This window comes from Pelodiscus sinensis, chromosome 15 (assembly GCF_049634645.1).
Source record: "Pelodiscus sinensis isolate JC-2024 chromosome 15, ASM4963464v1, whole genome shotgun sequence".
Classification (NCBI taxonomy): Eukaryota; Metazoa; Chordata; order Testudines; family Trionychidae; genus Pelodiscus; species Pelodiscus sinensis.
This window is the reverse complement of record NC_134725.1, coordinates 17,170,989-17,183,179: the sequence shown is the minus strand read 5'-3', so window position 1 is coordinate 17,183,179 and position 12,191 is coordinate 17,170,989. Positions and strand designations below refer to the sequence as shown.

Genomic DNA, 12,191 nt, shown 5'->3' with positions numbered 1-12,191 from the left:
CAGAGGTTTCAGAATGCATTAGGTTTGCAATAGTCATAATACCATAGATCAGTACTAGAATAAAGAACGTGTGTCTAGGGATTCAGTAAGACATTGTTTAGCTGTTATTTCTCCATCCACCAATTTCTTACAAGTGCAATTTCTTACAAATTTCTTATAGTTATGAACTTTAAACCAGCACATTCTGTACAACTCAGAGTGCATATAAACTTACCCCCCAAAATATACAGTATTTCCATCAGGACATACAAAACCCAGGGTTTTAGCCCTTTGTTTTAGCTATATATTTATTCTGTAAAACAGTATATCTGAATTCTAGATGCAAGTGGGTCCCATCCCTGAAGGAATGATGAGGCAATTGAAACTGAATATCAGGAAACAGTAGAAATTCCCATAAAATGTATTTCAAACTTAAATATCTAATGAAACTATACAAATTTGTTAACCTCAATACTAGTCCTCTGGCAACAGACTCCGTGTACTTTCCACTCAATAAGTATGGTTTCAAAACTGTGGTCCTGAATCAAGGGTGGCCAAGAATTGGCCAACACTGGTTCAACGAAAAAAGTAAAAATAGCAATTATGAGATAAATTTGGCCACGTCAGTTACGTAAACGTGGGATATAACTAGCAGGATTCAACAACAGGGAGAGAAAGCATTAAGTATTTTTTCTACCAAACCCATTTTAGGACTTTTACCAAACAAGTCAGATAAGTCAAACTTAACATTTGGTAGACATATGGACTGAAACATGGATAGGTTGAATCTGCCAAACCATAGGACATCAATATTGTCTGCCACCCTTAACATTTCCATTGTTTACTGGGCTCTTAAGACATTAAGGGGTAAATTAGAGCTAACCAGCACAGAACATTGAGAGCCAGGACAGGTGGCTGAAAACCAACTTCATGACTTGGCCATATCCATGATAAGTGGACATCCAGTTAACTAAAATCTTGCTGACCTTGGATGCTGCTGGACCAGAAAGGCTCAACCTGGAAGAGTTTCACTTATTTCCATTAGTCAAGGTCAGCATTCTTATGAAGCATGTTTTGAATTCTAGTGAAGATTGCTCCTTATTGCTCGAATGTATCGTACCCATGCAACTTGTAGTTCATCTTGTCACTTTCATTAGATATTTTCTTTCCATTATACTGAGTGAATTGGATAAACTGAAGTTCAGATACCCATACTAACATCCAGGTTACCTACACTTTTGGAGATGTGATTAACTGGACCAAGATATAGCTTCTTGAACTGTGCTAGAATGTGTGTGTACCTGAGTACATAGCTTTCCTTGTGCCATATACTAATTCCTCTATTGAGGATAGACAACTCAGACTCCTTCTGCAGAAGTTAGGAGAACTAGATTCTACCACCTCCAGTTAAAGTAGAGGATTAGCGCATATTTGAAAAAAACAAGACATTCTAAAACAGACACTCTAATAATTATTACACCATGTCCCATTTTAGGGACCTAATCCTATACTGATGTCTGGGAAAAGCGCATTCCTGTACCATCTAATTACTGTATTCAGAGCTGTTAAGCATAAATGATAGTAACTCAGTTTCCAATCTGCCTATAGAATCTGGACCTGTGATCTAGAGAGTTTGGTAATTCACTCTGTATTCTATGAATTTATGCTATATCTACAAGTACGCAATTGATGATTGCCAACCTTCCTCTCCAAGTTTTAGAAGCATGTCAGTTATCTGCATTAAATAAAGATCTTGACTTTTCATTTCTCTTCATCTTAAACTTAAACTAGTGGAGACTTGGATAGTAGTGCTTTCCCCATATCTGCCAGAAGCCTGTGTTCTCATTTAAGGTAAACATTCATTTGCTTTAACTGTTATGGGGTAATGCGAAATAAGTATATTCTAAGATCCTCTAAAATGGATATTATCCTTAATATCTCATTCAAGTCCTAGTCCCTTTGATTCATGGATTACCTGCACTATAGTTTCATCTGCCTTTAGGGACTCAACTAGTTTAATACAGGAAGCAGAGACTTGTTCACGGCAACAGAACCTTGAAGTTGTCAGGCATGACAACTGAGTCTCATGACAGAAACAGTATGGAGCTATATAGCATAAGACTAATTCTACTGTTCTGGTGATTGCTTCACATCTCTTGAACTGAATATATTCCTAGATAGCTTCCCCTAAATGCAAGGTTTGCACCTTGTGCTCATTTCTTTTACTGAGATTTGTGAGTGGAAGTTACATTCTGTTTCTCTGAAGAAGCATCGACTAGAAGTGAAGCAGCTATTTTTTCTGGATGCTCTGAAAAGAGATCGTAAATGAACAAATGCAGTTCTCAAGTGAAGAAATGCCCAGGGATACTGTTCTATACATAGGAACACTCTCTTGATTAGAATCCATAACACTTAATTCTGTCAATGCATTTGTCTTGCAATAGAAGACAATGCAATATTTAAGGCATTTTAAGATGCCCATAGTACTGCCAAGGAGCCTTTGTGGTATGTTGTCAGTACCAATGGTTGGGAAGGCGAAGAACGCTCCGACATGGAAGTCCTGTCACACCTGATACCAAAAGGTCTCTACACTACTTTGAGACACTACAGTAATTGTCTCTTCATTGCCTCAAAGCCTGACTGCCTGAGCCTCTGGTTTCTCAGATGGGTGGGTTGCTGCTGCAACAGAGCTTACAGTAGGAGGGTTGGGGAGAAAGGCTAACTTACAAATGGGTTGTGTTCCGAAAGTTTAAGTTGGTTCAGAACGTGGAATGTATTTTCCCATAGAAACAATGCTATAATGTAGGTTCCCATGCTAGCCCATAAAAATCTATTTAGCTCATATATTAGCTGAAAAAATTGTACACCTGCAATACAAATGGAACAGTTTTTTTTAATTTAACCTTGAATGCTTGTGCTTGAGGAAAGACAGGTTTAATTAAAGGAGGAGGAGGAGGAGGAAGGTGGAGATTCTGAAAGGAACTTCTGGGCATCCTCCAGCTGCCACCACTCCACAAGTAGGCTTTCCTCCCTGGTTACCCTCTTTTAGGGATCAGCTCTAGCCTCAACCCCATCCTTTTGCTACTCCCCTCCTACAATGGGCTGCACCCAGCTTCCCCCTCACCAGAAAGTGGCAAGCAGCGTGAGCATAGAATGGACTCCAGGAGCATGTCTACATAGCAATGTTATTTTGAAAGTCTGCATCTATACAGGCAGTTGACATTTCAAAACAACGTCAAAGTACTGTTAAGTTGGAGGACTTCTTACTCCAACTTCTGTAACCCTCATTGTACGAAGAGTAAGGATAGTTGGAGGAAGAGTGGTCTATTTCGAAATAAGTGCTGTGTAGATGTTCCCTATTTCGAAATAAGCTATGAAATTGACGTAACTCAATTTGCATAGCTTATTTTGATTTAAGCCCAGCTATACAAACGTACCCTAGAGAAGATTTCAGTTGCGCAAGTGGTGTCTGGAAAGGTGGTGTTTTCCCCACTCCCTGCTCCTCCCCCAGAGTCCTCAGGCCTCTATTTGCATTGCTTGCTACACCTATGCTTCTTGCCTGCTCCCATGAGGATGCAGAGAAGCTTCTGTTCTTATGTGTGCATGTTCATTAGTCACGTTTGTAGCTTGGGGAGTCCCTGTACAAGGAACGTTAGATAGCAAGTAACAGAATAGTCGACTAAATGCATGAATTCTTAGTTAGTTGACTATTCTGTAGTCCCGGGGGCCAAGCCAGCAGCTTGTGCACTCCTGGCTCCACTCTCTAGGAGCCCACTGCTACCTCATGCTGTTGCCTCTCATGCCAGGTGCGAGCCAGCCTGTGAGGGGAGCCAGTTTAAAAACCAGCTCTCCTTGTGGTCCGGCTGCCTGCTGCCTTTGATACAGAGGCAGCAGCCCCTATTCATGGAGGTCCGAGCTCCCTGTGGACAGAGGCTGCTAGGCCTGATGGGAGGCTAACCCAAAATAGCCTCTGTCTGCGGTGGCCTAGGCTGGATGCAGACAGAGGCTCCTCTTGCAGCAGCTGTTGTCTGTGGGTGGTCTGAGCTCCCTGTGGACAGAGGCTGCTCCAGCCTCTGTTTCCAGGGAAGCTCAGCAGCCCCTGTCCGCAGGGATCTGCTGTCAGACCAGCCTCTGCCCACAGTGGGCCTGAGCTCACCATGGACAGAGGCTGCTTTACAGCAGCCCCCTCTTCCACACCATGCAGTACTCAGGAGGGAGAAGGTGGAACCATGGAGTTGGTACTGGGGGAACCCAGCTTTTAAGCATACTTCCCCCAGTACTGGCTCCTGCTTCCCCCCACCATTGCTGCTTCTAATACAAGAACAAGGCAGCAGGGGGAGGGGAATTGTGAGTAGTCGACTAGGTGACTAGTCGATAGCTCATTGACATCCCTACCCTGTACCATGCTTCAGAGCAGACAGTACCATGGGTATTGAGGTGACCACATTGAGGTACCCCCTTCTGGCTAACCAATGACTGGGTGCCATTTTATCAGCCTTTATAGGGAGTCTTTGTAAACTAACTCTACTCCCTTTATTCCTGCCTCTGGAAATTTCCACTACATGCATCTGACGAAGTGGGTCTTTGCCCACGAAAGCTTATGCTCCTACACTTCAGTTAGTCTATAAGGTGCCACAGGACTCTTCGTCGCTTTTGCAGATTCAGACTAACACGGCTACCCCTCTGATAATCTACTCCCTTTGAAGTTAAAGGCTCCAGGGTTGATTCACCAGCACTGGAGTTTCTTGGAAGCTGAAGTGCCTTCCCCATAAGGAGGAGTTAGTAGACTGCTGTTTCACAAATGTGCTTCATCTGGCACAACTGAGTCCCCCAAGCATCAGATACAGTATCTGGTTGTTCCAGGAACTGCAAACAGGAGATGCAGCCCTTGAAGCTGAGAGATCTGAGCATGCCCTTGGGGTATGGGGTGTAATACCAGCTTGATTACTAAAAAAAAAAGTCTGCATTTAACTGAAAAAAGCCTTAGGTTTCCAAACATGGCAGGGTGTGGAGGAGGGGGGGAAGAATGCCTTCAGACAGGACAGGAAACTCAACTGAAGTTCTTTCGTTTCTTCCTTCTCTGGCTTTATTTTTTAAATTAAAAGGGAATAAATAAATGGAAACACTATTAGGGAGAATAAAAAGAAAGGAAAAAAACTTACTACTTAGGCTAATGATGCAGATAAGGAAGGGACAATTCACCCTCCCAGTGAAGCCAGAGGCAGTTAAGGAGGGAGGGAGGGGTTTTCAGCACACTGTCGGACAGTCTTGAAGCGGGTCTGAGGGAGAGAGCACACATGCAGGTGCTCAATGGACACTGCTACCAAAAAAAAAAAATCTAATTAGAAGTGCATAGATGCATGCAAATACCTCTACTAGAGGACTCATAAGGACACTAAAAGAAGAATGCTACTAGGAACTGGTGTACAAATCCTTAAGCAGTTCTGAAAATCCCACCATTGATAAATTTCTGTAGTTTTCCTTCTTTAAAGATCAAGACAAGTGTAATGGTGCAAAGATAAAATACCTTTGGGGTCAGCATTTGGAAACAGCCGGTTCCATGGTACCTTATTTTTGTGTGGCAGAGAAAGCAGGTAGTTTCTGGCCTTTAAATTGATTATGCAACTCAAGTCTTCTTGAGAAGGAGATCCAAGTATACCTAAAAATACAAAAGAATTGTTTTCATGTGGAAAACACTTCGAATAAACAAAATTACAAACAACTCTGATTTCTGCTTTTACTCTATTACTATTGCTGCTCTTTTTTTTTTTTTTAAAAAAAAAAAGGTGGCAGATAACTGGATATAAATAGCTTTGGCAAACAATGTTGTCCCCAGAGATATTTTTGTATTCTTTATATCAGTCTGAGGTAGAATGATTTTTGATCAGCTTATAGAAAGATAGGTACTACAAATACTGAGAGCTACATCTGAGTCTCAATAACTAAAAATCATCTCAATTTTGTATCACTGAAATTAGTAATCAGTACAACAAAGAGAGCATCTATTCATTCTCCAGGAAAGTTACTTGACTTAAAGTTGTTTGAATTGTTCTCCTAGTACAGCAATACTGTATGAATCCTTTATTATGAACCCTTTATTATCAAGTTATATATGTACTGAATCCTCTAGATTCTATCAAGGAAGAGGTCCCTAATGAATACTGGAAGGAGACAGAACAAAAATATCCCACATTCAGATAGGCGTATAACACGCAGAACTTGATGGTTCCAAAATAAAAGTACTTTTATACAAGGATTAAGAGATCTTCAACTGCCCCTTAAACTAGGCTTTTCATTTCCAGCAGGCATCACAACAGAAGGATGTAGATGGAGAGAGTAGTGGTCTTGCAGAACACCACAGGAAAAGTATTCCGTACAAATAAACCGAAAGAAAGCCTGGAGACAACTGTTGGAGATGGATAATGGGTGACAAAGCTTGGTATGGAACTGTCAATGAGGCAAGAGACAATGATGAAATAATTTTTAAAATAAAAAGCAAGCTTACCAAGGATATGGTTCAGCTGATCAAGGTAATGTTTGCCTGGAAAGATGGGTCTGTTGGAGAGCATTTCTGCCAGAATACAGCCTACAGACCAGATATCAATAGACTTGGTATAACCCTGAAGGGAGAAAGGAGAAAAAAAATTGATATTTTCATTGTATAATTCACACATTAATAGGTTATGCACTTAGATAGGACACTATCTAAAGCACTAAATTGTGCTAAATCATGCTTATGATATAGCATTATTTACACATTCTTGTGCAGCAAGGAATCAAGAATTGTGTGTCAAAGATATGAATGGAAGTAACACTTTACTTGAAGAGGAAATGCAAATATTTCTAAACAAAAAAGGGATTCCCTCTAAATGTAATCCGTTGCCAATCCAGATCAACAACTGAACATACTTAGTAATTCTTTGATTTCGGGACCTAACTACATAATAGATTTTAACATTAACTGTTATAGAATACTTTGTGTCAGTAAATACTATCAAGTTTGATTTTACCAAAATTGGAAGCAAGCTATTACATATCACAATGTAAGAACCATAAAATATAAATTAGGCCACAAAATAGAACAAACCCTTTGAAACACAAGTTCGTAAACAAGAAGCTATAAAAATAAGGTTACCTGGTTATTTTAGAGTGTATATCTGGATAAACTCCATAGTATATTTACATAAAAAAGGTATACATGTTTGTAAGAAACCATGTGATATTTACACAATTTGAAAGTTAACTAATTTGGTTTAGGGAGTGTGATGAATGAGTGGCAAGAGGAATTTGGGAGGATATGGAAACAGGATCAGACAGCTGTCATACTCTTGAGATGCTGATACCAGGAGGGCAAGTGTCCAGGTGCACTGAAGTTACTCTGCAGTTGAACTATTTGCTTCTATGAGTCACTAGGAATGTTGAGTTTTGAAACACCTGCTCTTGACAGCTGCTAGTATAGGATCATCTCCAGCTCAAGGAGGAAAAGACACTGAATAGATTTCACCAACATATCTGACTTCTGCTGTGAGTCAGAAGGGAAGTATACCAAGTATATCACTTTGCTAGTGATCCTGTCAGATTTCTAGGCTCTAGCCAGCTTGTTATATTTTTTCTGCATTGTTGTATAAAGGTAACCAGGTAAGACAGACAACCCAGGTGTCTGCTTAGGATGGTACCACAAAGTGTGAAAGAACACCCACTGCCCCCTACCGCTGGCACAACAAGAGGCTGCCCAAATTTACCCAGATTGCAACGTTACAAACATGATTGTGCAGGAATCAAGGTGTGGGCCGTAGAGCATGGTTGATACGTAGTTGTGCCTGGAAAAGTCCTCCTGTACAGACACTCAATCATGTTAGCTGTAACTGTCAAAATTCATGGATTTAAACCAGAATCAGTAATTCTCCTGCTTTTAAATTAGTGTTCTCAGACATATGCTAACAATTCTAGGAAACCTTGATTACCAGTAAAGAAAGTAAAAATACTAAGTGATCATTTGAAATGTGTGGTTTTCAAACAAAAATACTGATATCTTACAGCCTTGATGCTGATATTAAAATTCTAATGAACCACCACCTCTTTTCCCGTAAAACGAGAAAAAAGGTACTAGACCATATAGTATTAAGCATTTCATATATTACTACAGTATGCATTAATGTAGATAATAAACACATTTGCTAACCTGCACAAACCACTAATTCAAACCCCTTAAACTTAAGATTTCTCCTCATCCTTCTCAGTGAAGACATCTGAGCCATTATTTAAGCTGCTCAATAGCCAGCAATGACAAGGAAGATGTGATTTAAAGTGAATTCTACTTTTATACAAACCTAGGATATCTTTATAGCATACTTTTCTTGTTGGCCCACGTATAGTCCTTACCTTTGAATTCAACATTATTTCAGGCGCTCTGTACCAACGTGTGGCTACATATTCTGTCAGGAATCCTGTGTGATCATGATCTGGATCTGCGACACGAGCCAGTCCAAAGTCACAAATCTGGTTTTACATAAAGAAATCAACATAAGTTTGTGTTCTAGTTCACCTTAGTTACTGCCCAAACTATCTATTTCAATGTTCTTTTAAGGTTGTAAAGAATATGAAAGAATAAATTTACACACTGAAATTTACACTAATTTAACTAAAAAACATTATGAATATTTTTGCATTAGAACCTGCATTTAAAGATCATAAAGTGCTTAAAACAATGAGTTAAGCTTCATAACTTTTGTATGAAATTTCATCTGCAAAGGGCCATTGCTTATAAGACAAAGGTGCAAAAGGTCAATATTATTTGCTGAAGTAACACAATAAGTCTGTGGAAAAACTCATAAGGAGTACAGAATGGACTAATTCCAAAATTTTAGTTGCAAGGCTATTCTTATGGCTTGGTAGGAAGACCAAAAATAGATCATATAAAATCATTACTGAGCAGGAACTATCTACTGTGCAGTGCACACCTTCCCCCTTAACTTGTTAGGCAGACTGCCTAATTTGTGCCAGGTTTGCCACAGCTAAACCCTGTTACCTCTAGGCTTGGTATTTCATAGCTCTGGCATCACAGGGTTCGGCATGGCAGTTAAAGATTGCTCGAGCCCTAGCACCGTTCAAGAAATATTGAGCACTAAACACATCTAGAACATAAGAAGCAGCTCTTATTCAGATTGATAAATTCAACAGAAAGTGGGAGATCCCTTTAGCTTCAACGGAGATTAGGCAAATGTGGAAAGTTGAGCTCTAACTGATAGGGAGCAGGGACCTAGCAAGCCTTAAGAATCAGGGAGGTCATTTCAGATAACTTTTTAAAGAATGTTGCTTGCTACAGACTTTTGCCCTTTTCCAAAGCAGTGAAGGAGGGCAGTAGGGTGGTGAAAGGGCCAGGTTTTGTTTTTGTAAGGCAGACTGGAAGAAAATAGGAAGTGTTCTCTGGGAAGCCAGCCAACTGTTAATGTTTATTAACTCGGTTGGCAAGTGCCTGGATTGAGACAACCACATGAGTAAATTCTTCCTTCCTTCATGAAGAACACTTCACAGAATGGAGCAATCTATGCAAGTTTGGGTACTCTTTCCATCAGGAAAAGAGTGTATTGTAAAATATTTCCCCCCAGAGAAATTACGAATTTATAGACCACATAGGATAATGAAATAAAGTGGCGTTTCCCAAACTTTGGGCTGTGTCCCAGTACCAGGCCTCGGGGAAAAAAATACCAGGCCTCAGCATGGTTGCCGGGAGGGGAGTGGAGTGGGCTGGGGGAGGGGAGGGAAGGGGGGAAAATTGGCCGGAAAAAAGCAGGACTGATCTGGGCACATGCAGACCAGGATACATGAGTGAGTCCAGCCCCGGGGATTCCATTTTGCCCTCCGCCCATAACCTCCCTTGAGTAGTTGCAAACTGCCTGGCTGGTAGACACACTCACGAAGTGTGAGCACATCTATCAGCCAGGTAGTTCGCAGCTATGGACTGATGCAATAATAATAAAGCTTACCTAATGAGAGAATTTGTTTCCTGGACAGAACCCTCAAATACTGGACTGTCTGGTACAAAATGGGACACCTGGCAACCCTACCCCTCCTTGCACCCTCCCTCGTAGCCAGATATCCTACCCCCAATCTGCTCCTGCTTCCGCCTCCTAGAGTGCCCATGCAGCACTGGGTCCCTCAAACCCTGGCCCAGGCTGGGCAGAGGATGCAGCCAGGTGAAACACTGAAAATTTATTCATTTTTAATAAGTATTATTTTTGGGCTCCAAAAAGCAGTACTAGAGAAGATGGGTTCCAACTAAAGTAAAAAGTTTGGGAAACCCTGGTGTAGCCAGCTTTCTATCCATCTTACAGTCCATTTATCCAATCCCTATTCCCTTAACTTGCTGGCAAGAATATTGTGGGTGACTATCAAAAGCTTTGCTAAAGTTTCTGCTGGGGGCTTTGGGAGGACCAGAAACAACTTATTTGAATAGTCATCATTTGCTTAATGAATATGCAAATATGCACACAAATGTTACCAGTCCTCCAAAAGCTCATGAATGGATTTATTGGTCCCTCTATCAAAAGAGTTTTGGAACCCCTGAAATAAAGAAATGCTGAAGACTTGTGAATTTAAGAAGAGTAAATGGCAATTTCTTATTTCATACCATGTTGCCAAAAATAATTACAAGTATCACATAGAAACTCAGAAGGCCTCATGGAGTAATGTCTGCCAGATGCAAAATATCAACAATCCCAATAGTATTTCTAGCCTTTATTCTGTCTTTCCATTTTCTGATAATTTTTAAGTGTAATTCTTAATCTAACCACCTATAATCCTAAAAGGGAATTTTTATATGAAATGATTGTAATAGGATGGTGACATTTGGAAGAAAATCGTAAAGTATGCCAGGAGCTGCAAATATGGTCAGTAGGACAAGCAGAAGAGGCTCTTGCACCAGAAAGAGCGGTCTACAATGCCCCTTCTTGCGCAAGAAAAGCCCTCTTGCGCAATGCCGTTACACCAATTATATTCAGGAATAACAGCATTGCACAAGAGACTTTTTGTTTAAGAACCTCTTCTGCAAAAGTGGTGGTTCATTAGGTATGCAAATGAGACTCAGCAATATTCCATGCTTGCCTCATTTGCATACTTCTGACACAAGAAGCCGCAAGTGTAGACATAGCCTGTGTGTGGAGAGCATGCAACACTGTTAAGTAGTCCTATAGTAACACTGGAAATAAACAACTAGATGCTCCCAAGTAACATTCCATGTATTGCCTTGTGCTGCTTGACCTTTTCTCATGACTTTCTACCTAGGTCAAAATGACACCTATTACCCTTCCAGGACACACACAACATTCTTTTGAACTTCTGCTGCTGCCTGCTTCTCCTTTTAAGAGACTGAAGATTTATACCAATGCATGTTTCCTTCCTTGAAGGTGTCTCCAAGGGCTGCTAAAGCCCCTGAGCACTGGTGTCAGTAGACTGGCATTGGACAAATATTCCACCATCATTGGTCTCATTTGTTACAGGACTGAGAAGCTAGCTGACAAAAAGCAAGCACTCAAGGTAAGCAATCAGTGTTTGCGATGAGCAAGTACACAACTGATTGGTGGAATTAATTCTTAAAACTAGTCTGATAAACTCACAACCTAGCTATAGGGATTACATTTTGAATATTGTCATAACACATCTAGAGACATTTTAAAATAAACTTCAATGAGATGGAGTAGAGCTTATAACAATATTTAGTTTTATGCAGCAACATCTAGGCTTAATTTCTCTTTTATTCCCATAACTCTTGGTGGAAAGGGCTTTTTAAATTCAACTCTTTCCAAAAAGTTATTTTCTAGGCAGAGACTACTCATGAGGCATTTCAGGCACCCCCAAAAATTAAGGGAAAAGAGTCTCTTCAGAAATTAGTGGGAAGGTTAAAAAAAATCAGCCTCAGGGAAAAAAAAAGAGAGTTTGACCTTAATTATATATTTACTTGTGGTTCTATATTATCCTATGTGCTGGTTCACTGAAAGCAGCTGTCACAATTGTCACTTGTGAATTTTAAGGGGAAGTTAAAAGATGAGTGCATCTGTTTATATACTGCAGAAAACATTCAAGATTACACTGATGGAGCTACTTAAAAGTAAAATTAATGTTTATGGAAAGGATTCACAGGTAAGAAAGTTAAAACCTATTATGCAGAAATCAAATCTAGCACTAGTTTATACAGACTGTTGATTAAAAAAGAT

At 40.2% G+C, this 12,191-nt stretch overlaps 1 protein-coding gene across 5 annotated transcripts in view; it reads right to left on the bottom strand.

Moving 5' to 3' along the window:
* Positions 1 to 12,191, bottom strand: part of MAPK1 (mitogen-activated protein kinase 1) — an 81,930-nt gene that overhangs the window by 40,709 nt on the left and 29,030 nt on the right. For all 5 annotated transcript variants that reach the window (XM_075898283.1, XM_075898282.1, XM_075898284.1 and 2 more), the window contains exons 4-6: positions 8,362 to 8,478; positions 6,485 to 6,599; positions 5,507 to 5,638 (exon numbers count right to left, since the gene is read on the bottom strand). In XM_075898283.1, coding sequence (XP_075754398.1) covers positions 5,507 to 5,638; positions 6,485 to 6,599; positions 8,362 to 8,478 — 364 coding nt within the window. The remainder of the gene's footprint in view (positions 1 to 5,506; positions 5,639 to 6,484; positions 6,600 to 8,361; positions 8,479 to 12,191) is intronic.